The sequence below is a fragment of the Quercus robur genome, chromosome 11 (genome assembly GCF_932294415.1).
Source record: "Quercus robur chromosome 11, dhQueRobu3.1, whole genome shotgun sequence".
In the NCBI taxonomy this organism is placed as follows: domain Eukaryota; kingdom Viridiplantae; phylum Streptophyta; class Magnoliopsida; order Fagales; family Fagaceae; genus Quercus; species Quercus robur.
In genome coordinates, this window is record NC_065544.1 from 52868533 (window position 1) to 52895843 (window position 27311).

Below are 27311 nucleotides of genomic sequence, written 5' to 3' on the forward strand. Positions count from 1 at the left end.
CAAACCAATGGAAAACACATTATAAATTTGTGATATATTGTTTGGTGTAAAGAATATCTAGGAAACAATTAATTGGTGTGTACATATAAATTTGAAATATATTGTTTAATGCAAAGAATGTCTAGAAAACAATAAATTGGTATGTATGTAAATATATATAAAATTATTTTTATGTTTATGTTTATGTTTACATACATTTACGTTTATGTGTTTGTTCATAATTATATTTTTTTGTGCCCTTATATATACCTACGCACAACAAGGCACAAATGGTTTTCTTATATTCCTCTATATAAAAAAGAAAAGTTGGACTTGGTATTTGTTTGTGGTATGATAAAACAACATTAAACGTGTAAACGACATGAGTATATAGAAAGTGTTCGGGATGTGTTTGTTTGTTGTATATACAAGATGTATTTACATTTTTATCCTTATAAGTCATAAAGGCTCAATGTGGGGGTTTGTTTGATCTTTTGGGCACAACTTGAATTTTAGGCAGAAAATCCCAGTTGAGTTGATGGAAATCAATTTTCAATTTGCTTGCTTTAAACTGCTTCCACAGTGATAGAGAATATAGAGAGGACGAAAGGAGACCAATGGCTAGAAATTAAAGGATTTGGTTGGATTTATTATATGAGCGATTGTGAGAAGGGATTTAAATACAAAGAGTTTAGAAGTTCTGGAGTTGGTGTGGGGCCACATCAATAAGTTTATCTTTTGAGTAGAGTCTAGAGTCATAAGTATGAGCTATATTGTAAAACTTTTCTTTATAGGGTGAATTTCCTTATTGGAGTAGAGGTACCTTTGAATTGTTTTTTCCCCTGGGATTGGTTCTTCATTGGTTTTTTACTTCATCAAATTTTGTTTTTCATTCCAGATGTGATCATTTAATCACCAAAAATATGTGTGTGTGTGGGGGGGGGGGGGGGGTGGGGGGAGGGGAGAAGGGGCTTGTTTTATGATTATTGTGTAAGTTTTATTGTGAAATTTCTTCTACATTAATATTAGTTTTTTTTTTTTAATAACATAATTAGAATAAAATCCTCCTTTAAAATGACATTGATTAGAAAATGCGGGAAAAAATATTAAAAATCCCATGTATATGCCAAAGTAGTGAATTAACTAGGGATGTGCATGGGTCGGGTTGAGGGGATTTTTTGACCCAACCCACCACGGTGGGTCAAAAAAAACCCAACCCATCACATAAGTCCAACCCAACCCACATGGGTCGGGTTGGGTCGGGTTGAACCCATGGGTTTGAAAATTTCTTTTATTATTATTAAATTGAGTAGAAAAAAAAAATTAAAATATTAAAAAAACCTAAAGATTAGTATCAATGTAACTCCTTAAAGGCAAACAACATTAATGACTAAACAACAATAGTAATTTATTAGGATTTGTGTGAACTAATTGGCTTTTATATAGGATAGGAAGAACTGGCTATTTAAAAAAATTTATTAATTATATAATATATTATATATATATTAAATTAGTATTAGTAGGAGAAACTAAGGAAATGCTGCTCTACAAGTGTTTTTTTTTTAATTATTAAATATATAATATATATTTAAATATATATATATATATATATATATAAGTGTCCTACAATTGATTTAAAAAAATTATTAAATATAAAAATATATTTTAAATATATATTAAATATGGGTGGGTCGGGTTGGGTGTGGCGAGTTTGTAATTTTATGACCCAAACCCAACCCAACCCGCCATAAAATTTTTTTTTGTAACCCAACCCAACCCACCAAGCCTTAAAAACCGATCCAACCCGGCGGGTCGGGTTTGGCGGGTCGGTGGGTTTTCTGCACACCCCTAGAATTAACTATTGGCAAGTACATGGTACTTCAACAGATATTTCAATATGAGCAGATAATAATCTTATAGGATACAATACTACCTAAAAGATTTAATGGACTATTAGATGATTAGATCAGTGATTTTGTAACCCAATAAAAGATTATAGTAGGCTAAAGTTGAAGGGTCATAAAATTTTTTTTTTTTTTTCCCTTTTTGTAATCCAATAAAATATTTGAAATGAAACCTATAATGTCCGCTTGACTATGCAAACGCAGAACAAATTAGAGTTGAAACTATGCCAAATGTTTTCCAATTTATTGTTCACCTATATGGTTGTTGAAGCATGAAGACTTGATTGGCTTGATCTCAATGACTGGTTTAATGGACATTAAAAGACCTTTTAGTGTTACAAACTTACAATCTTCACTACATCATGGACCTCCCAAATCTCAACACCAAAATCATCCTATAGTGATGATTGGAACCTATTTAGTTGGAAAACTAACCACTTCAAATTTAATATACATATTGCATGTGTATATGCATAGATTGGCTGGCATACATGTCCTGTTGGTTTCAGGTATAAGATGGTTTTTCTTGTTGCTGAAATATTCTCAGTCCAGCTCATCAAGTAGCAAGCAATCTTGCTACTGTTCTTCCATGATACTAATGTTCAATGGGATTTTGCATTAATTGCCAACAAAGATTTGGTAGCAATATTTATCTCACGCATTGGATATATGCATCTTCCCTCTCCTAACGTATAGGCTCCACAACTGTGTTTGACCCATGTGCTGTAAAAGGAATGAAGCATATATTAGATGCATGAAATACCTTCTCTCCTGGTAGACACTTGTTCTTCAATGAGAAACACATATGCGATGTGATGGTTGGAGGAACTGATTCTATTTTGCTGCCATTTCTATTCTCTCCCATTTTTCTCTCCTCTTGATCTCTTCTTGGCGAGCTCTGTATTCTCTGAGGTCAATTTCCTGGAGGCATTTGGAGTACAAAGCTGAATCCAAATTTTCCAGCATTTCCTTTATAATTTCTGTAAATTGCCGAACGCTCTTACTCCAATGCCATTTGAGATTTCTCTCCACACCTTCAACGACAATCGGAAATACTTCTTCTATTTCCAGTGTTGCCATCTTCACAAAGTGTTCATTGTTCCATACAAATAGTGCACGCTCAGCAACCTGAATCCAAAATTATAGGACACTTAAGCTCATCAGGGAAATAGGAGAGGGATATGTAGAACCAAAAATAAAAGCTAATTGACTTTCGTAGCAATATTAAGCAGCAGCTAGTCCCATAAATGTACTTTTTCACCCATGAGGCTCAGGATGTTAGTCTCAAAGATTTGATCAACATTCCCATACGATAGCACAGTCAAAGATTTATCAACATTCCCGTGTGAGGGGTGGGGGAAAAAAAAGTAACTGAAAATAAAATACTTGGAATGGCAACTCTGGTTTTAGTAGTTGTTAATTCCAAATTATCTTTTCTTTGGTACAATTAATTTGCAAATAAAATGGAATGCATGAGAGATGAAACAAAGTTTGTAGGACTCTATTCTAAAATTCATTAAAACTAAAGATCCTAGAACTCAATAAAGGATAGACCTTAAACAGTATTTACCGAGAGTTTCAATTTGAGAAAAAGTTATCATTGAGCTTACCTGTGAGTTCCAACTGTTCGAACACTTCGTAATCTGGGTACATAGAGGAAGTGCTAACTTTCTGTACTGATCAGGATTTATATTCTCCACCAGCTCCTCCAATTCCTCTAATAGTAAAATCTCCTTCTGACAATTAGTGACGGGCCAATACCTCAAAATTCCTCTAAAAACAACCCCTCCAAGCACAGGCTCCTTCTGCACAAACTGAGAAACACAGTAAGCCAGCTGCCTGTGGTAAGTATGCATCCCCTTGGTCTTGTGCAAAGGAATTAGCACTCTCATTAAAAACAACTTATGTTCTTCTTTGAGTGGAACTGTAAAACCATTGATGAGAGTTCCCCATATCTCTAGAAGATCTCCGATGCCACAATGCCTCTCCTTTTCAAATATGTAGTGCAAGAACACATCATTCATTGATTTCCGCATGAATGAACGATAGAATGTGAACCTTGAATATATCCGGTGGTACACATTCTTCAAGCTCTCACGTTCCCTTGGGTCTTCGGATCGGAAAAGAGAGAGGAGATTGAGAAGGAAAGGATGATTGACATAGTTTCGAAGTGTCTCAGGATCCATGTTGATAACTAATCTTAATAGGATATCATAAACAATTTGGAGATGTGACCATGTTGGTGGAAAAGAAGAAATGGAGTCTTCATCATCAATCAAGTCTGAGCTGATGCTGGGGTTGGAAGGTGGAGGGAGTGGCCGGAACAGGTTGGTCGATAGCATGGACATGAGAGGCGCTAAAATTTGATCTTGGAGTTTTTTGGAGGATTTTAAGATGGAGAGGAGCTGAGTGAGCTTGACTCGCTTCAGATCTTGCTTTGAAGGTGATTCCAAAGGGTCAGTGAAGGTGAAGATGAAGGTGCAGTGAGAGATAATAGAAAGAATGCCTTCATTTATAGAATTAGAAAAGGATGGCCTGCTAGTGATGCTGCCATGCTTAATTCTATTCATATTGTAGGATTCCAGATTAAAGAGGTCCTGCAGGGTTTTTCTTTGAGCCCCCATTTTTTCGATTGGTGGTAAGTTGAACGCAAACCTAATGGGTTTTGAATTCATGACGTCTCCCTCCACCTAGAAATTTCAAGAGAAGGAAGTGCCAGTTGAGCTTGATCTCATTGGCGAGCACCCATTTTTTCCTTGACTCCATCCATTAGCTTCCTCTTTATCTACCCTCTCTATTTTCCACCATCAGAGATGGTTGCTTAGAAATGTTTGATTATATCTTTTCTAGGGGCCCCAAAGGAATTTTTAGGTATTTCCTACCAATCGCTGTTTTTTGTTGGGTTCTGAAAGAAAGGCCAAAAGGACAGCTGATGTTTTATAGACAAGAAAAGTTGTAATATCCGACCTACAATGGACTATGGAATTTTCATAGCAATGTGACAAGGAAAGTGACAAAAGTCCTTGTGGATCTTCTATGTTGCTGTTCCTCATGTGGGTGAATGCCACGTGGGGTTTTCTAGTTATTGTAAGTTGGTGGCCATGAATAACAGCTTGTGTCACCTCATAACAGCATATTAGCCAAAGGTACAAGACAACACCGCATACATGTGCCTTGCCAACCTTCCTATCTGAAGGTTTTGAACCAAAGGGTCCACATCTATGAAAGGCTTTAAGAAAATACAAGAAGTTGGCTTTCTAACGGACTGTTTGGAGCTATTGTAATTAAAACTACCAAGTGTAGCAGATCAAAGTGGGATGAAATAGATTTAACAAAAACTATGCAGACTGCCCCAGAGGCTCAGACATACAACAAAGTTGTAAAAAAGTTAATAATGACCGCTAGATTCTTGAAGAGACAAATTACCAAACAAATAATAAAAAGAGGATGGTGACCAACAATAAGTAAGAGGAAGAGGGAGAGAGTTAGAGAGAGAAGAGAATGGTGGTTGGAAAAGAAGAGGACAATGAAAAAGGATATCCATATATCTCTTTTTTCAAACTCCTATTATGAGAATTACACTGAATCTATGGATAAAAAAAAAAAAAAAAAAAAAAAAAAAAAAAATCTGATTTGATGTTGCAAACCAATAGTAGAAATCTGAAATCCACTATGTTTATTCATCACATCCTTCACTAGCACACTGGATCAATTGTAAAACAAAAGTAGCAAAACATGAATTTACACACACACATATATACACGTATAAGCATAATTTAACCAAGGAACAATGGCTCTTAGTACAGTGGTTAGTTCTATAAAACGGATGAACCTGCTTGACACTTGCAATTTTGAATGATCAAATGTGAAGATTTTTTTTTGCTGAACAATTTTAGCACGAAGCACCAAGGCCTAAAGATTTGTCGTAATGGAAAGTTACACAATGTTGTCTTATAGAAATTAAGATAAAAGGGATTCATAATATTATAAAAATCAGAAAAAAAAAATCTGTAAGATAAGGGAAACATAGTAATTAGAACTAGAAGCAAATCTAATACAACAACATGCCTAATAATTAGCATAAAATAAGAACTATTTAATTGGGATATACATTTAGTTTTAACTCAAATTCAAATGTCTCTCTGACATCCTGGCAATATGCAGATCTCATAAATCAAAGGCTGGGAATTTTTAAAAGAAGGAATAAGTAAAAAGTATACAGGTTAAAATTAATACACCAACTTTTTAAAATAAGGTTATAAAAAATTAAAAAAATTAAAAAAAAAAAAAAAAAAACCTCTTTTTAATACATTCTACAGGGCATATAAACAAGACACATGCCAACCCAAATCCAGCTTCATATAGACCACCTGTAGGTTTTCTATTTTTGACATTTTTAGTCATTACACAAGAATTTGATGAGTATTTTTTTTTTTTTTTGGAACACTTGGTTGGCTTGGATGCTCAATCTTATTCTTTTAATATGCGCAAACATAATTCATAAAGAGAGTTGAACATAAGTACCCATTGAAAATAAGAAAAGATAAAGAAAAATGTGATGATATCGAAGAGAAAGTTATAGGCAGTTGGTGTTATGGAAAAGAGTGGAAATGAAATTTAACTTATGGATAATCTAATAGAAGTCCAGTAAATTAGCCTTTCTAAGGCCTCTCATGGTCAACACAAGTTCATCATTAGCCTTTCCAATTAGCAGAACTTGGACACCTATGAAATTTGAGCAATCTCTGGAGAAATTGCATGCCAACCAATCCTTATACCTATCTCTAAAAACTTACACCTAACTCTATACATTACAAGTAGCTTTTCACCAAATATTCTTTGCGAACTTAAGATGTCTAGAAACATGGTACAGCACAGAAGTATCAGTTACCACAAAATAAAAAAATGTTGCTACCATTCATTCTTCATTACATTGATGATGAGCATTAAGGATATCTGGAAGGCCAGAACTCATGGAAAACCTGAACCATCTCTTTTTCTTGGTGTATTGGAGACAAGGCTGCATAACCATCCCAATCATCACAGCCAATAAGCTGATAGCCATGACCTTGGGAGAAGCAAGAGCTAAAACCACAAAAATTAACAGGGTTGGAGGAATGCAGATCAAAATAGCTCCACATGTACCAACGGGTATCTTATAAGGCCGAGATGCTGCCGGATATTTCATCCTTAATTTCACAAATGCTATAAACTCCATAATCATTCCAAAACAGTACAAGAAGTTCTCCACAGCTACAATCTCTTGAAAGCTCAACCAAGAGAGTAAAATTACACCGGATGCAGATAATAAAATTCCAGTGAGAGGAGTCCCATAGCGAGACCTCTTGCTAAAGACAGAAGGTAGCATCTCGCGCTCTGCCATCCCCAGAAGTTGAAAGGAATCGCTACTCATCTCGGCCACAAACATCCCCATGTTTGACAAGGCAGAAGCTGCTTGGATCCAACTTCTCAACCATACACCTCCCAATACTTTAGCAATATCTGAGAAGTACCCATCAGACCACAACTCACGATGAAGTGGAATGGCTCCTGTGCCAATTAAAAGAGGCAGGAAGTACCCAAAAACAACCAATAGAAGAGCATAAAACAGGGACTTTGGGAGAGTCTCACTCGGGTTGTCCACCTCTCCGGCAAGAGTACTAATTGAGTCCCAGTAGTTCAGATTCCAGAAGAGAGTATTCAAATACAAACCCCAATCTACATTTCCTAGATCAACCACAAACCACCTTGAAGGCTTTAAGTCTGGAAATGCAACAATTCCCATAAACAAGAAAGGAAGAAGTGAAAACACTCCAAGCAATATAGCAAACCATCCCACAATGGTTAAACCTCTATAGTTCATATAAGTGAGAACCACTGTCAAAGCCAGCACTGCTATTATCCTAGGAATACCACCTCCTAAAGTTGGGATAGCTGATTTCAGATAGTCAAGAAACAAAACTGGGTATAGAGCATTATCAATAACCCCACTAAGCCATTTCATCCAACCTTGTTGAAACCCCCAGAAAGGTCCCAAAGCTGATGTAACCCAAACAACATATCCACCATTCTCAGGGAACATAGTACTCATCTCTGCAGTTATCAAGGCCTCTGGAATGCTCCATATAAATGGAAAAAGCAAAAAACCAAGAAGAGCTAAAAGGGGACCCCCAGCCTTGACACTGTCTTCAACACCAAAAGGGCCTCCAGAGACCTCATAGAAGATTAGGAAAACTAGGGGTATAATTGATACCTTTTGAAATTTATCTAAGTTTGGAGATGATGCTTCACCCAAAACAACATACTCAGAGGTATTATGCTCCATCATTTGAGCAGAAGTTTGCTTAGTTAATGAATTTTTCTGTTTCTGCATGTAATATGGAACTAGTAATTAAAAAAAAAAAAAAAAAAAATTATTATAAAAGGAATGAAATGGAATGTAAATAAGAGAAACAACCAAACTCTGCAATCTCACATATTTAAATAAATTCTCACTAGAGGAAGCTTTTCTGCATAGCCCTCACAATGAAAACTAAGCACATTTTAGTTCATGTTTTACAACATATACCTAATAGGTCTCCCTGTAACTCATTTTATCCATAAAATATCAAATTCTGATCATCAAACACAATCATGCATACACACATAAGGGCCAACCCAACCATGGATCTTGTGAGTCGTGACCAGCCTATATGCTAATAAATCCATTCACCAATTGAATAAGCCTAGCTAAAACTTTCAACAAGCAATCTTGAGAAAGGTCAAGAAAAAGAGCAATGCATTTTAATATTAACCAGGAAAAATAAAAACCCCATTGCTTTATACAAGAGTATCTCTAGCATTACTACAAATTTTACTACATAAATACAAATACAAAGTGATGTGTCACATATAACCAGAAAAAAAAATATATTTAAATATTTATTTATTATTTTCTGCTCATATATTTTGTTCACAGTAAGTTTCAAACCCAAAAAGTTGCACACACAGAAAAGAGGAGGATTACCATAGGTTGACAACTCTAAAATTTTGGTACTAAAGCTTGTCATTGGAAATGACACCATTATTGTTGAAACAACACCAATCACATTATGATGCTTTGCAGCAAACTGGAAATATTAACTTCAGTATTTTCTTTATACCAAATTATGATCCTTCTCTAACCTTTTCTCAAAAAAAAAAAAAAAAAAAGGTGTATGATCTTTTTTGTCATTTTGTGGGATCATAAATTAAGTCTGTAGTTTTAAGTTCCTCCTCTATTCTCTGCAAAATCAATTTCTTTCCTTAATAAAGACTCAAAGTTTTTATCTTGAATTCTTTACACAAACAAATTTACAGCCACTCCCACATACATACCCAAAGGCTACTAAAAAAGAACAATAACAACAATTTTGGTTTTACAAGCCAAAGGATGAAGCAAATGGGGTTTCAATTTTCATCCATATACCCAAAAGTACAAACGCATGAAAATATTACCTCTCACTGGGTTAAGGTAGACAATCTCAGAGACAGACAAGCCCATAAGATCAAAACGACTTGAAGTTCCAAGTGTGAGTACATAAACAAAGAAAAAGAAGAAAAGAAGAAGATACATATAACATACCATTCAAAAGGGAAGTGAGACAGAGCTAGGAGAAAGCTATGGTGGTTTGTTTGGTAGAGATGTGTCAGAACGTTAGATATGAAGTGATGTTGTGTGTGTTTTTGGCGCAGCCGAAACGCCATGAAATGAGAGTCCCACTTGGCATGTTTCTGAGAGACGGAGATAAGAAAGACAGAGAACGCAAAATCTACAAATCCAACGGCTGAAAGCCTAACGCTCTTTAAGATTTAAGTGTGCCGTTTGATTACCACGATTGAGGTTTGAAAAATTACGATTGAGGTTTGAAAAAGTGATTTATTAATGTAAAATTTACAAATTGTGCCTACTGCCTTTCGGTTTTGGGTCTAACAGAGTGATTTTTTGTGTATCTATTAGACGATGTGAGTAGCAACAACAAAAAGGATTTTTTTTAAAATTATTTTATTTTTTTTGCCAAAAAGCACAATTTTAAGATACAAACGTGCCTTTTAAAAAAGAGACTTGGTTTAGGTCTAGTGCATCCAGTGCACTGGACTCGGTCAGATGGTTACACGTATCCAAGAGTGAATACATTTCATCATCTCAACGGATCCAGTATTACTGAACATTGAAACTAACACTGAATATAAATTATAAACATTATTTATGTTAAATGAGTACATTTGATGGGTAGAGCGATCACAAGTATGGAAGAAAGTTGTTATGTTTTAAGCACCACCATCTTTAATCAACATTCCTGAACTATAAGAAAACCCATAGAGAAGTCAAAGATCAGCCCCATAGAGGACGATTAGAGTCATTTTGATGGTTAAGTTTGCAAAGATAAAAAGAAAGGATATTTTATACTCTTGTTTTGCTTTCTCCCTCCTGAAGAGAAGGAATCCTTTTATATCTGTCTTCTTCTCTCTCCATCTAATAAATCCCTTATATCCGATTGATCTTACCATGGCTTAAAAGGCTCAATGGTTAGTTGACGAGATTTTTGCCTAGGTCGCCTTTCCCAAGTTTTTTGTTAAGACGGGATGAGTTGCAATTAATGGCCCTTGGGTTGGGCACAATAAATATTGATTGGATTAGACGTGAAATTACCATATAATATTGATGTAAGTAAAAGCTGAAAGGGCAAAAAAAAAAAAAAGGTAAAAATTTTGATATAAATGTTGAAATTAAAAATGAACTCGTTTACTTTTAATCTCACTTATTGAAACTTGAAATACAATTGCACAATATAAGAACTAGAGCTATTACACTAAATCTCAATGACTCAATCTGAGCTTTGGCACACTAGGTGAGTGTTTGGATAGGAATTATGTTGCGTCTAGCGTTTGCGTTTTGCTTCTTTTTTTTTTTTTTTTTTTCATTCGTTTCCAGCTTTTAGAGACAATTATCACTGTTCATACACTGTAGCAGCACTGTTTATGGGACCCACAGTCACTTTATTCAAAAAAAAATATTAAAAATGGGTCCCACGGTACTATTCACACATTTAAAAATTATTTTGTTACAGTGTTTTCAGTTTCAGAAAAAATAAGTTATATCCAAGTGTGTGTTTGGTTCCTAAGTTTTGCTTTTGATTTTTGCGTTGTTTTTTTTTTTTTTTTTTTTTTCACACGCGTTTCAGGGGACAGGAGTACTGTTTGGCCGTTTTTTTTGACATTTCTGTCAATCAGTGGACCCATGTACTGTTCATGGACCCACAAATTTCATTTTTTATCAATTTTTTCATTAAAAATGGGTCTTACAGCACTATTCACACATTTAAAAATTATTTTGCGACAGTGTTTTCAGTTTTCAGTTTCAGCAAAATAAGTTCTATCCAAACACACCCCAAATGAACTCTAGAAAGTCCTTTAATTAAGGTGCATTTGAGTTTTTAACCAAAAAAAAAAGAAGAAAAAAGAAGAAGAGTGCGTTCGAGCTTATCATAAGACTTATGCTAGTGCTTAGTACGGCTATATTACCATATATAGACCCGTCTCAAAAAACAAAATTACCATATATAGATTAGAGTTGCATTAAGCCATAATAAACAAAAATTGCACTAGTTTGAACTTTGTAAATTGTAGTACAGCTGGATGATTTGTGGGGGTATAATTTGCATTGCCACAAAGGCACAAACAAACTTTTGCTTTTTATTCTCCAAAAAAAAAATCATTTGTAAACATATAATAAGAATATATGCATCCACTAGAATAAAATTAATTTAGTAATAGTTCAGCAATAATGATATATTTCGTAAAACCTCACATTTATAGTTAGAACCCTTACCCTTCTCTTTCACTATTGACATATTAAAAAAAATAAAATTCTTTATTGTCAAATATTATAAAACAGATACTATAAATTTAAGTTTTATCATATTTATATATAAAAAAGTACACAAACTAAATAAATAAAAAACACTCATGCGAAATCCAATAGAAACCTAGCATACATATAATCTTGCCATGTCAATGCCACTGCATAACAAAAGAGTTGTTTTGGAAACCCATCATGTAATTGTTATTACTACTAAGTAAGAAGGTTTTTTTTTTTTTTTTTTTTTTTTTTTTGAGATAGAAGAACTGAAGAAGTGAGAAGGTTGATCATGCATATAGTGAAATAGAATATTATGTAAATAGTATGATCAAATTTAACATGTAATTACATCATGAACTTTTCTTGCTGACTACCCCCTAGGTGGCAAGATCTGCTTGCTGGCATTGAGCTGACACAATGACACTCTAATATCACACGCTTTACAGTTTACACTGCAATTTCTTTTCTTTTCTTTTTTCTTTTCAAAACTTGCAAAAGCACCATTGTTAATTTACGTCATATTTTAAGAATATAGTTTATTAAATTACAATTTCCTCAACAAAGAAAATTTATTAAATTACAAATATATTTACAAATACACACGTACGCTTCATAGCATCGTCTCTTTTTTCATGTGAAGTGGCATCTCATTACAATAAACAAATAGACATAGATTTTTTTTTTTTAATCTCATCTAACAAATATGTATAATATATTAATATGTTAGTCTACATCCACCTACTTCACAAATACTATCTCTGACTAATATTAGAGACGCGTTAGAGACATAATTATTTTTACAACTTATTAAGATAACAAGTTATGATCAGTGCCAAATTAGTTTCACATAGATTATTACTGACACTACTTAAATGCGAATTAGTATCCCGTTATTTTCAAATAAACAGATACCGTTATCTAACAAATATGTTGCATGTTAGTTATTATGTATGCTAATCTATTTAACAATTAGATTTCTCTGAGATATTACAACTGTTTTTTTTTTTTTTTTTGCCTTATAATTTGTTAAAGTAACAAGTTATGACCGGTATTAAGTCACTTTCACAAGAGACTACACTAAGACAACTTTTAACAAGCTACAAACAACCCATATTTTTGTCATTAGACTTGGGTGAACCTCTAATCCTATTGCACCTCAAAATCTAACAATACATTGTTTGGCTAACAACAAAATTAAGGCGCGTGAACACCCCATTCACTCTCCCCTTCCAAATCAATCTAGTCTCTGAAAAACCAAAATTCACTCTCATTATTCCTTGTCTCTGCTAGGAAATCTCAAAGACCCAAAACAAAAAAAAAACAAAAACCCAATTACCAAACACACAAAGAAAAGAAAATCTTTTACTTCTACAGTTCTACTACAACTAGTTTTCCGATTCTCTCTAGTACTTGGAATTTGCTCTCATTATTATTCCTATCTCTGCAAGGAAATCTCAGAGAACCAAAAAAACAAAAACCCAATTACCAAACACACAAACAAAAAACGAAAATCCTACTTCTACTACAACTAGTTTTTTTTTTTTTTTTTTTTTCCGAATCTCTCTAGGAAAATCTACTTCTATGGCAACCCCTATAGCTATAAATAAGGATCCAAATCACAAAAACCCAAGACTCGAATTCCCAATAAAACCTCACACTAACACTAACTCCTATCACTCAGTCTCTCAGTCTCATTCCCATTCCCCAAGCTTTCTCTTACACAACGGTTTCAACACCGCGGACTTGCCAGACTCGGACATAGAAATGATAACCATACCGTCAGTCACGTACACGAGCCTCAAGGACCTGTTACCGGCGTCGTCGTCCTCGTCATCGCCGCCGTCTGCCATAACTCCGGCGATGATGATGATGATGAACTCGAGCTGGTACGACGAGATCCCAATCAAGAACCCGCTGGTAAAACACGCGGCTTTGGCTTATCTCCAGCCCATGTCCACGCCTCAGGAGGTTAGGCGAAAGGGCATTTTCGGAAGGTTGAAAGACAAGTGCACGTGCTGCGGCGCCGACAGTTGCGGGGGCGGGTTTTTCGGTTGCTTTTCGTGGATTAACGACGTCGTTTTCGCGACGGTTAAGGATGTGTTTTTTTGGGAGCGAAGGAGGAGTGTTGTGGTTGTGGAGGATGAGGACGACGAGGAGGATGAGGACGACGATGATGTTGATGATGAGAAAGTTGACTAAATGGTTTTTCAGGGGTATTTTTGTAATTTCACAGGTTTGACTGGCAGATAGGAATTCTAATTTTTTCGAATTTTGTAAATTGATTTTTTATTATTATTATTATTATTTTTTTTTTTTTTTTTGGGTGGATGATTTGCATATACCAAAGCTGTTTGGGCAGTGATGTAAAACACTGAAATTATTCAGTACACCCGGTGTATATTATATCTTCTTTTTTATATATAAAAGTGGATTCTATATTTAGAATTTGGAAGCAAAATTTAAACTTTTGTGAGTGAAAAATGTAACACGTTAAAAATGACGTTATGATCTTCCATGCACATGTCGTTTTCATGTTTTGTTAAAATAATTAGAATATTAGATATAAGCCAAACACATTTGTATATAATAAGGGATTAAAGGTTGTTTTCACTATTTATAAATATGATTAAATATATTGAGAATATGATTCGTGGCAATGGATTGTGTTTTTTCATTTATTATAATAATAATAATCTAGAGATATTTTTTTAATTTTATTTATTATAATTTTTGTTGCTGTGTGGTTTGTTCATTGGCTTGCACATGAAGTGGTTTTTTTTGGAAGAAGAAGAGTTAGATAGGTATTGTCTTGATTGGGTCAATGCTCAATACAATGTGTAATTGATGCAGGATTTTAGAAGAATAGGTAAAGTAATTTATGGCGTGATTGAAAGTTGGTTAACAATATGTGTTAGTGGTGATTTTTATTTTTTATTTATTATAAGATTGGCATAGCAATGAGAATCATCCTTTATTCATGTGAAACTCAAATTTGTTTATAAATTATGATCAAATGTTAAGAAATTTCAATAATCCCAATTGTATTCTAAATCTTCTTTTGTTTAGTAAAGACGCAATCTCTTTAAAAGATGGAAAAAGAAAGAAAGGGAAATGAATAGAATAAAAGACTTCTTTAATGTATATTTTATTTTATAATACTAATCTATATATATATATAAAACCGAAGCTTTTGAAGCTCCCACAATTTTCCACGTCAGCACAATATTTAAATTAAATTTAAATTAAATTAAATTTTCCACCTCATCATTGTTTTCCTTTTCCAATGCAAATTAGACTTCTAGCCAAATAAGGACACTCTCCCACCGCCTCTATTCTCTCCTATTTAAGAATTGCTTGCGTAGAAAACCTAAGCCCCAAAAACTTATTTTTGCCGCAACACAATTTTCTCCTTAAAACTTATTTTTCTTCAAGATTTTTTTTGAAGGCGGCTCATGCTTCACAATTCACATATTCCACTTATGTATTGGACTCCTCTCCTTCTTCGGTCAATGCATCAAGGTTAGGGTTATTTGATTTGTTCAATAAAAATTATAGATTTGTTGTTTTTTCTTATAAGTTTGTCAATTGTTGTTTTGTTTATTTAATTGCTGGGCCTGAATCTTTTAACATCTTATTTTAACTTCACAGGAGACGATTTTCCATATACCTTAACAGAACTTGGGACCAAAGTGAAGGTGTTGAATTATAATGAAGCAGTTGAGATGGTTTTTCAAAGTACCAATTTGGTGGAAGGCGCAAGGCTTCATCCAATGCATTTGCATGGGCATAGCTTCTATGTGGTTGGATCAGGTCCTAGGATCTATGACAATGTAACCGACCCAAAAAGTTTTAATCTGGTTGATCCGGTTGAAGTGAATACTTTCGGAGTTCCTAAGGAAGGATGGCTTGCCATTAGATTTGTGGCAAACAATCCAGGTATGCAATGTCTCTATAACGTAAATATTAATTAGTTTTAGTTATTCTAAAAGGAAATGCATATGGGCTTAAAATATATACTTTGGTTCAAGATCTTGCAACCAACAACCTGACTAGCAAATAATAATAATTTTAAGGGAGAAGTATATAAAACCGAAGCTCACAATATTTAAATTAAATTAAATTTTCCACCTCATCACTGTTTTCCTTTTCCAATGCAAATTAGACTTCTAGCCAAATAAGGACACTCTCCCACCGCCTCTACTCTCTCCTATTTAAGAATTGCTTGTGTAGAAAACCTAAGCCCCAAAAACTTATTTTTGCCGCAACACAATTTTCTCCTTAAAACTTATTATTCTTCAAGATTTTTTTTGAGGGCGGCTCATGCTTCACAATTCACATATTCCACTTATGTATTGGACTCCTCTCCTTCTTCAGTCAATGCATCAAGGTTAGGGTTATTTGATTTGTTCAATAAAAATTATAGATTTGTTGTTTTTTCTTATAAGTTTGTCAATTGTTGTTTTGTTTATTTAATTGTTGGGCCTGAATCTTTTAATTAAATCTTCAAATTTTTATTGAACAAATCAAATAACCCTAACCTTGATGCATTGACCGAAGAAGGAGAGGAGTCCAATACATAAGTGGAAAAGCTATAATCATGGATTCCCTTCTTTCTATTGTATTTCTCTATTGCATAATTATATATATATATATATATATATATATATATATTGTTTTATTTCAATACTTTTGAAGCTTTGAATCTTCTGATTTTTTTAAAAAAAATTTTTTTGGCCTTCTGGAAGTTTTAACATCATAACTTTTGGGTTTTATTTTTTCTATTATCAGAAATTATCTAGAAGATTTCAATGAATATCCATGGATTATTCTTTTTGAGGGTAACCCATCTTTATCTTATATTTCTATTCCTAACTTTTTTTTCCTATATTTTTTCTTTAATTGTCCGTGTTTACGTCTCTTTTGTTTTTCTTATTTTTTCTTTAATTGTCCATGTTTATGTCTCTTTTTGTGTGAGTATGTGTCATCGTATCTGGGTACTTAGGCAAAATCTATAAAGACTAAAGATGTTTTTTTTTTTTTTTTTTTTGGGTAATGAATCCTGTGTTTTTCATGACTTTAGTGAGTCATATTCTTAATGATTGAAATGGTTTTGTTTGACGTGGATTTTGTTCATATTGGTTTCAAAGTTTATTTCTTGGCTTATATTATAGATTGTAATATATTTATTCATCAAACTGTTTAGTTGAGTTTGTTTTCGAAATTGTTTTCAGTGTTGGACATTTTCTTGAAGCATGTTGGTATCATATATTAAAATACTGTTAAGTTGATAATAATAATAATAATAATATAGTTTAATAAATGTCTGAAACGTATAGCTGTTAACAAATGTTTTAGCTATATGATTTTATTTTACAAATTCAATTTTGGTGTTGTAATAAAATAAACAAAGATTAAATTATATATTGTACTCAATACATTTCCCGTGCATCGCACGGGTTAGCGACTAGTATCTTTAAAGCACATTCCATTCCATCTCAAGCATGTTAAGTGTGTTTTTCACAAATGAGAAAAACATTCTTTTAATAAAATAAAATAAAATAAAAATCTTATACAATCATTCTCATCTTTTTTTTTTTTCTTTTTTTTTTCTTTTTTTTTTTGAGAAAGTTATACAATCATTCTCTAATTGAAATATATGTGAAATATCAATTTAATCTTTCTTTCTTTCTTTCTTTCTTTTTTTTCTTTTTTTTTTTTTTTTTTTTTATCAAAAGACAAATGAAAATGAAACAGTATTCTTCTTAAGATGGACTCTAATTAGTATGTTAAGGATCTTGTTTTTTGTTGTTGTTGATGTACAGTTGTACTTGTTTTTCTTTGAAAAATTTCTTAGATATAAGTGGACAGTATTTTAGTTGTCATTTTCTTCTAATACCGATGTTTTCTCTAAATACTTATAGACTTAGCTTATCTACTTAACTGCTACAAGTAATCCAGTTGGTTATAGATGATGATTTCCTATTAAAAAAAAGAGAGATGCTACATCCATAATATTTTTACAACAAATCACAGGTGATTAGTTGTTATAGGTTCAAATTTGAACCTAACACTAAGATTACTTTTTTACCCTAATAATAACAACCAGTAACAACCTTCCACTTAAGATTTGTTGTAAAAATATTATGAAAATGTTATAGACATATAATTTCTCATTAAAAAACTAAAAAAGAAAGTTTAAGTGACAATTTTGAGCAACTTGGACAACATTTTTACAATAAATTTTTAAGTCGTAAGTTGTTATTGATTATTACTAATGATAAAAATAATTTGAAAAGTGAGTTCAAATTAAAATAAATAAAAACTAATCATCTAAATTTTAATATAAAAAATATTGCAGAGACAGTTGTCCACAAATTTACATCATATTCAAACATTGGAATTTCCAACTTTTGCCATGGAGAATGGTTGGTGAAGAAGGTTGGCATTCGAAATTGGCAAAAAAATTTAATGCTGTGAGTTTAATTATTATAAGGCCAATCCATCCATGACAAGGACTCCAAAGGGCCAAATACTTTCCATAAGTGTCAAGCCCGGACGCTAGAGTGCGCGTGTAAAACAGTACAAGATGGGCCAGGGCTAAAGTCATGGAACATGGTGCACGTTACAAGAGAATGTTCCTCAAAAGTTCACAGTACTTTTCTTTTCCTTTTTATTTTTTTTGCTGAATAAAGTTCACAGTACTTTATAGAGCAAAGTTGGCAATTTTATAATATATTTTTTTAATATCATTAAAATTTTACCTTCTCCTAGAAGGCAACTAATTAAGTCAATTGGTGAAAGTTCGTTGATCTTTTTCTTTGAAATTGCACTATTTTTTTTCGTTTATTAAAAGGTTTTAAGGTTTTAGCTCATGTCATGCCATACTCAATATGTAGTTGTTGTCGGGCCTAGACTTGCTTTAGGTCATTGACCTTACTCTTTTCACATCTAGGCTTTATTGACATAAGCATGGTTTTGAAAAATGAACAAGGAACAAAATCAAATTTGCCTCTAATTTCCAATTTTTGATCAGTTTTGACCGGTTTTGGGAATTTTTATCGAACTGGACCGGTATCTGGTTCTCGATTGAACCAATCGAACCGATTGATTTGGTTCAGTTTTTAAAACCATGGATACAAGTTATATATATATATATATGTATATATATGTGTGTGTGTGTGTGTTGACAAATATATAGGATAATTGTTGCCACTTAAGTGTATAAATGTTTTTTTTTTTTTTTTAAGTGTATAAATAAAAGCCATCAATAGATGACCATATAAGCCTTAGTTTCAAGTACACTTCAAAATAAAGTAGTCTTTTCAAATCCTCATAGTAATTTAGAGAGCTATAAGCACATATTCTAACTCAATAACAAGTGTAGCTTTCTATATAGCAAAAGAGTGGTTAAAACTAAAAATAAGGTAACATAAAAACTTTTAAATGTATTATGATTATGAAACTACATAATACACACATTATAATAATAAAAATTTGATTATCAAAAATTATAATAATACAAATTTTGAAACAGAAATCCATTCTTAAGCAGGGTTTTAAAAACCAAACCAGACATACCAGACCGGTTTAACAGGGAACCAAGTACCAGTCTGGTCCGGTAAAAATGCCCAAAACTAATCAAAATCGAAAACCAGATGCAAATTTGGTTTTGGTCAAGGGAGTCAATACCGTACTAGAGGCTGTACCGGTTTGGCCAGCGATACGATATATTTTGGATACCGGTCAATACCGGTGTACCGTTTTGGGTTTACCGCTATTTTTTATATTTATAAATAAATAAATATATATATATATATATATATATATATGTGTGTGTGTGTGTGTATGTGTGTGTGTGTGTGTGTGTGTGTGTATTATAATAAATATAAAAGTTTATCATAAAACATTTCCTCAATTTAGAACTAATTATTCATGATTTTAGACTTTAGTATTAATTAAAAGAAAAAAAAAACACGATATAAAAAATAGAAAGCTTAAAAGTTACCATTGCATACTAAGAAAACAAATAATACTAATAAGTTAATGCAAATAAGTTACCATTTTGTCCTAACAAAAATTCAAAAATTACAAAACTAAAAAAAAAAAAAAAAAAAAAAAAAAAAAAAAAAAAAAAAAAACCTTTTTTTGTATTGGCTGGTATGCCAAGTACCGGCCAATATTGTCCGAAATTGGCCGGTACGGCCGGTATTTTTTCCTGTACAAAATAGGGAGGTTATATGTACCGGTTTGCTTGCCCGACGGTACCGACCGGTACGATATAGAATTAACTCCCTTGATTTTGGCCCCAATTCGATTTTTAAAACCATGCTCTCAAGTCATGTGAAAATATATTATGTAGGCTAATGATATATGGATAAGGATCCAAATTCAGACTCTGTGACAAAAGCTAATGAAAGATTATTTTAATGGTTGTTGTCAAATTTTTGCTAATTATTCTTTCTCTTTAGGAATTGAGATGACAATTGATGTGCATTAAATATATTTAATAAAGTATTATTATATTTGCATAGTTAACCTTATTTTTATATTATATTGTGACTTATTATATATTATCTTTGTTTTATGGAAAATAAAGGCTATTCACGTGTAAAGGCTGAACAATTCACAAGTTGAATGATTGTTGCCACTTAAGTGTATAAATGTTTTTTTTTTTTTTTTTTTTTTTGTAAGTGTATAAATAAAAGCCATCAATGGATGACCATATAAGCCTTAGTTTCAAGTACACTTCAAATTAAAGTAGTCTTTTCAAATCTTCATAGTAATTTAGAGAGCTATAAGCACATATTCTAACTCAATAACATAACAAGTGTAGCTTTCTATATAGCAAAAGAGTGGTTAAAACTAAAAATAAGGTAACATAAAAAATTTTAAATGTATTATGATTATGAAACTACATAATACACACATTATAATAATAAAAATTTGATTATCAAAAATTATAATAATACAAATTTTGAAACAGAAATCCATTCTTAAGCAGGGTTTTAAAAACCAAATCAGACATACCAGACTGGTTTAACAGGGAACCAAGTACCAGTCTGGTCCGGTAAAAATGCCCAAAACTAATCAAAATCGAAAACCAGAGGCAAATATGGTTTTGGCCAAGGGAGTCAATACTGTACCAGAGGTTGTACTGGTTTGGCCAGTGGTACGATATATTTTGGATACCGGTCAATACCAGTGTATCGTTTCGGGTTTACCGCTATTTTTTACATTTATAAATAAATACATATATATATATATATATTTATATGTATGTATGTGTGTGTGTATATATATATTATAATAAATATAAAAGTTTACCATAAAACATTTTCTCAATTTAGAACTAATTATTCATGGTTTTAGACTTTAGTATCAATTAAAAGAAAAAAAAAACACGATATAAAAAATAGAAAGCTTAAAAGTTACCATTGCATACTAAGAAAACAAATAATACTAAAAAGTTAACGCAAATAAGTTACCATTCTGCCCTAACAAAAATTTAAAAATTACAAAACTTAAAAAAAAAAAAAAACTTTTTTCTGTATCGGTCAGTACGCCCGGTACCGATCGGTATTGCCCGAAATTGGCCGATACGACCGGTATTTTTTCCGGTACGAAATAGGAAGGTTATATATACCGGTTTGTTTGTCGGTACGGTATATTCTAACGGTACCAACTGGTACGGTACGAAATTGATTCTCTTGATTTTGGCCCCAATTCGGTTTTTAAAACGATGTTATCAAGTCATGTGAAAATATATTATGTAGGCTAATGATATATTGATAAGGATCCAAATTCAGACTGACAAAAGCTAATGAAAGATTATTTTAATGGTTGTTGTCAAATTTTTGCTAATTATTCTTTCTCTTTAGGAATTGAGATGACAATTGATGTGCATTAAATATATTTAATAAAGTATTATTATATTTGCATAGTTAACTTTATTTTTATATTATATTGTGACTTATTATATATTATCTTTGTTTTATGGAAAATAAAGGCTATTCACGTGTACAGGCTGAACAATTCACAAGTTGAATGCCTGGTGGGCCAGGTCGATTATCAACCCAACTTAATAAAAAAAGAAGTGAGGCCCAAAACCATATTGACGTGGATGAGGTATAATAGAAAAGAAGGCCCAACCGAATTGTATTAAGTGTGTCACTGTCAACCGGTTTGTGGTGTTAATAAAATTGAAATAATACTAAGACCACAACTTACTCATGTGGCAAGTTGCGAGTGGTGGAATTGTGAACCTACTTCCACTTTTACTCTACCGTTCATGACTTACTACTTAAGCAAGTTGTAACAAAAGTTGAATTTTCATGGAATTTAGTAATGGGCAGGAGAAACTTGATTTTTAATACTTCAAGGGGACATTGGTCTATTTTAAAGTTTAGGGGTCATTGAAGTGTACCCTAAGAGCATCATTATTGGTGGAGGCATATTGCTATAATGCTATTTTGCCAAGCTAAAAATATTGTGCTACATTAGTTGTGCCATAGCTAAAAAAATTTAGCTACATGCTACAGTACCTATTTACTGTAGTAAGTAGCTATTTGTTTTAATATTTTTTTATTTGTTTGCTCTCTTTTTCTTTTTATTTTCCTTTCAGCTCAGCTCCTCTCTCTCATCCCCCTTTCTCATCTCAGACCAGGTCACGCCCTTGCCACCACCCTTGAATCCATCTCTTTTCTCTTTGCTCAAATTAGAATTTGGGTGTGTTGGTTGTGATTGGGTTTTTGTGTGTGTGTGTGTGTGTGTGGTGGCTATGGTGGTGGTACGGTGTTTGATTTTTTTTTTTTTTTTTTTCCTACGGGTTTGGCGGCTATGGTGGTGGTTTGGTTTTTTATTTTGTTTGTGGGTTTGGTTATGACTGTGTTGGTGGTAGTTTGATTTTTTTTTTCCTTGCCGTAGGCTATAGTTACCACATGGAGGTTGTTGTTGGTGGAGTCGTGGTGGAGGTGATTGTGGGTGGATGAAAGGTTGTTGTGGTGGATATTTTTTATTTTATTTTAATGATTTTAATCAAATAGTTAAAAATATAGATTCATTGATGTTGGGTGTATTGTAAAGTGAAGAGGTAAAATAGATAAAGTGATTTTTATAAGTGCTAAATAGCTAAATTTTTGGCTCCACCAATATGGATGTTCTAATTAGGGGAGAATTCAATTAACTCCTACTTTTATTTGTCTTTTTTGTTGTGTGTGTGGGGGGTTAGGTATATAAGTTAGTCCTCGACTCACTTAAACTTTAAAATTAAGCAATGTCCCCCATAAGTATTGGAAATTAGAAAATCACACATTGTCATTACAAAATTCTTAAATTTAATTAACGTATTAATTAAGAAACGATGGGGGGCATTGGTAGATTTTAAAGTTTAGGGGTGGGGATTGAACTCATTGAAGTGGACCCCAATAGTTGAAAGGAAATTATTGTGTACTTACAGAGTACCATAAATGCGTACTCTCTCCTTTCACATGAATGGTAGGTCCCACTAATTAAATTCATAGTGGAACTGACCATTCATGTGAGAAAAAGAAGTACGCATTTATGGTATTCCAAGAGTACCTAATAATTTTCCGTAATTAAAGGAACTAACCTCAAAAGTAGTAGAGTAGCCTTTAATCCTCGTTAAATATATCTCCTTAACAGTTATTCTGCTTTCATACAGCAATCATTCAACTTTCAAATATTGTGAAAAACTTCTATTGGCTATGTCCTCCTTGCTATCAATGAATTTGCATAGAAACCACTTTGAAAATAGGTTCTTTAATTCAGCATTTGGCTTGTTCAATGTTTCAATCAAGTCGATATAACAATAATAAAATAAAATAAAAGAAAAAGGTTTCAATCAAGTTAGCTAGTCTATCATATATGCTGCCTGCATATCTGACTAATCTGAGGAAACTAGCAAAGTTGCATAAGTCATTGTCATGAGAGTTGAATAAACTTCGCATGCTATTATTTCTCGTTTGATCATTAAATGTGTTGACTTTCTTTAGGTATACGTTGTCGGGTAGACTCTTTGTGCTGATACAACATATCAAGCCAGGTCTGTTTTACAATTTTCCTAGTGTTCCTAGAAACTGGGGTTACTACCAATAATCCCTACATGAGAAAATGCCCATCTCTGGAGTGGTGAAAGACCTTTGAATCTCCCACTATTATTTCTCTTCTAGTGATCTCTGAAATCTTCTTTGCAACAATGTGGCAGTCTTCACATGAATGGAAAAAATTGTACTCATTCTGTTGTAACATTGGTTTCACATGAATTTATTACTAACATTATTTTTATTATGCAGTATTCATAATAAGCCACATCAACAATCGAGTTACTAAACTTATTGACACTGGAATAACATATTATTGGAGCGAATACATGAGGGCTAAAGTATGCGAATGTGTTTGGATGTTAGGTAACCAAGTGGTTAAAAGCAAGATTTTGATTATTAAAAGGGTTAAAGGAACATCAATATATTTTTCTGCTGGAAAAAAAAAAAGAATTGTAATGTGTTTGAATATTTAGTTAACATGGTGATTAAAGCAAGATTTGTATTAAAGGGTTTTGTTATTGAGTGTCTTAAGTGCACAAATAATAGAATAATAAGTGTTTGATTATAAACTAAAATACACTTTTTTTTTTCCCTTCAAGGAAAAAATATGCTCGTTACTGATTAGTGGAACACCCTGCATAGAGTCAAATTAGTGTGTATTTTTCTCAACATATGTGTGCATTAATTTTTTTTTCAAGTAATAAAAAAGATGTGATAGAATAATAAAAATACCTTAACTTATGTCATTAGGACAATTTTTTACAAAGTTATTTTTAAAATATTGATGATTTCTAAATATTCGATCAAATTCTGATGGAATATTTTAAATACTTTTAAAACAGATTTGTTTTAAAGGGATTTGTTATTGGTTGTCTTAAGTACAAAAATAATAGAATATTAAATGATTGATTATAAATTATAATACTCTTTTTTCTCCTTCCAGAAAAAATATGCTTATTAATGATTGAGGGGAACATGTGCATAAAGTCAAATTAGTCGTGTTGACGTTTCTCAAAATATATGTACAATTTGACTTTATTTATTTAAATAATGAAAACTATGTGATAGAATAATAAAAATACTTTAACTTTTTTCATTTATCAGGACACTTGTTAATAAAATCATTTTAAGAATATTAACGATTTACGAATATTCGATTAAGAATATGTCATGGAATGTGCTTGATACTTTTTTAAGCAAATGGTCAAATTAAAGTAAATACTTTAAAGACTAAAACTATTAAGATTTCATAATATCTAGTGAGATAGATATTTCATCAAATTATAATTTAATCAAAGTCATAAAAGAAATTTTTTTTATAATTCAATATTTATTTACAATAATTGCTATTTTAATATATATTGATATGACATATCTTGTCTTTTTTTATAAATAAATTTCAATTTACCAATATATTTCAAGTTTTTAATTTTTAATTTTTAAAATATATTTATATAGTTACTTAGATTGACATTTCTATCATTTTTTCTCTTTTTCATCGACGTGTTACTGATATCATGGTTAGTTAAAAATATTATTTAAGGTTTTTATAACTGAAAGATCTTATTGAGATTTAAAATCGTTTTCAATTGAAAACTTTGTCCAGCAGCAGCTATGATACTAATTTATTTTATTCTAGAAAGTAACGGAGTAGAGAAAAGTGAAAAACTACTGATTAAACTCTACGTTTCGCCTATGCCTTTTTATAATTAATTTGGCTGTTATTGAATATTAAAGATAGGGTGAGAGAATGAAAGCTTCATTTAGAGAGGAAAATCTTTGCTTAGAATGGAAAGTGATTGACAGAAAATGGAAGCTAATTACCTAACTGGAATACCAAGTCTTATCAACAATTTTTAGTTTTTCTCTGCCTCACTACTCCATAGAATAACAGAAATGGAAATGAATTTCAAATTGAAATAGTTTCATAAGCTTAAGGTTTTAATTTTCAAAATTAAAAACTTGAAACCTATTATAAAATAAGATATAAAATTTGGCCTTTTTATGTATTTTCCAATAAAAAAAAAAAGAAAGAGAATGAAGCAAGCACAACTCTACAAGTCCATGAAACCATCTTTTCTTACAAATCAAATTTATTCCATTAGGGTATAAAGCAAGCTTATCAAACCATCCAAAGCAAATTTGATTCAAGTACAGGGTAACCTACAGAGAATACCATGTGAGGCCACTTTTTAGAGTTTCATTTCTATAATTAGTTGGTGTGTGTGAGACTCGAGAATTATACTCATCCAAGATTTGTGAGGTAAAGAGGTATTCTAGAAAGCTACCTACAATAGAACTTAAAAAAAAAAAATGAAGAATAACAAATTAATTTAAGTTAGTTACCATCTTTTTCTTCTACTCTACGTTTTATTTCTCTTGTCACATCTAATGACATGTTGCCAAAATTTATCATAATGGGAGAAATAATTGAAATTCTTAATCAAGCAAGCTTTTCAATAAAAAAAATTTCAGTTTCTTGGTCTAGTTATTAAGATCGATAGGTATCATTCTAAACAAAAGAAAGGATTTTTCTACCTACAAATAGGAAAACAATATGACCAAAAGTTAATCACCACAAATAAAAAAGAGAAAAAAGAAGACATATATGGATGAGAACAAAACATATATTAGTTATTATAGTCTATAGCTGGTTCATGTTTGAAATTGCTTTAAATTTCTATTCAAACTTGATTAATTACCTATTGCAGTACAACAACATAAAAAGAAAAAGAAAAAGGATAAACTTAACGCTCTTCAGGAATGGTTTGTAGTGCAGGACTCCAAGAACTCCGACAGCTTTGCTTCACTGCAATATTGGCTCTAAATTGATGCTTCTTTGACAAAGATTTTAGCTGATGTTCTGCTGCTGATAATGACACCATGTTTGATGGTTGGTGATGAGCATTGTTCTTGCCACCTCTAATCATGTGTAACATTTGGTTTAAGTCTTCCTTTCTCACAACAATCTTCATCTTCACAGCCCCATTTTCCTCAATATGTGAAACAACACTTCCACCATTTCTTCTTGCTATGGCTTCCAACTGCTTTCTTCTAGCATTTTCTTGGTTCAGCTCCATTTTCTGTGATCTACTTTATTGAATTGATGGTTGGAATATCAAACCTTTGTACGCAGTCTTCATTAATGGAACCTTTAAGACTTTCTGAGAAGTTAGTTGTTAGATTTTAAGTCTATTAATATGTGTAGGTAGTAAGGTAGCATGCCTTGTGTTCAAAGTTCAAACTATTAGAACAACTTGTACTTTACCATATTTATTACTACTATATATTATCTTTTTATTTATTTTTTATACTGTTTGTTGAATAAGTTAAAGGGTTATATTAACGAGTGCTCTTATGACAATAATTAACAATCTATAAAAACTTTTGAAAAATAAATTGTTAATCATTGTCTTAAAAGCATCCGTCAGCATTTCCTTGAGTGAAATATTATTGTTCTTTCAATTCAAGATCAAAGCATGAAAT

The 27311-nt window shown here is 32.1% G+C and overlaps 3 protein-coding genes across 6 annotated transcripts; 1 reads left to right on the forward strand and 2 right to left on the reverse strand.

Moving 5' to 3' along the window:
* Positions 1 to 2093: 2093 nt before the first annotated feature.
* Positions 2094 to 5051, reverse strand: LOC126706791 (serine/threonine protein phosphatase 2A 57 kDa regulatory subunit B' beta isoform-like). The gene is made up of 2 exons (XM_050406339.1): positions 3494 to 5051; positions 2094 to 3011 (listed from the first exon to the last, which is right to left on the reverse strand). The coding sequence occupies exons 1-2, from the start codon at positions 4556 to 4558 to the stop codon at positions 2718 to 2720; spliced, it is 1359 nt and encodes a 452-aa protein (XP_050262296.1). The 5' UTR covers positions 4559 to 5051; the 3' UTR covers positions 2094 to 2717.
* Positions 5052 to 6473: 1422 nt separating this feature from the next.
* On the reverse strand, positions 6474 to 9701 carry LOC126706298 (probable polyamine transporter At1g31830). Of its 4 annotated transcripts, none has more exons than XM_050405703.1 (2): positions 9360 to 9701; positions 6474 to 8267 (listed from the first exon to the last, which is right to left on the reverse strand). In XM_050405703.1, exons 1-2 carry the CDS (start codon positions 9487 to 9489, stop codon positions 6802 to 6804), a joined length of 1596 nt encoding a protein of 531 aa, XP_050261660.1. In that variant the 5' UTR covers positions 9490 to 9701; the 3' UTR covers positions 6474 to 6801. The 4 variants fall into 4 exon arrangements, with proteins under 4 accessions (XP_050261660.1, XP_050261662.1, XP_050261661.1 ...); XM_050405705.1 differs by having other exon boundaries at positions 6474 to 8250; positions 9487 to 9699; XM_050405704.1 differs by having other exon boundaries at positions 9487 to 9699.
* Positions 9702 to 12886: 3185 nt separating this feature from the next.
* Positions 12887 to 14209, forward strand: LOC126706840 (uncharacterized). The gene has a single exon (XM_050406394.1). It carries the CDS (start codon positions 13345 to 13347, stop codon positions 13960 to 13962), a length of 618 nt encoding a protein of 205 aa, XP_050262351.1. The 5' UTR covers positions 12887 to 13344; the 3' UTR covers positions 13963 to 14209.
* Positions 14210 to 27311: the final 13102 nt, after the last annotated feature.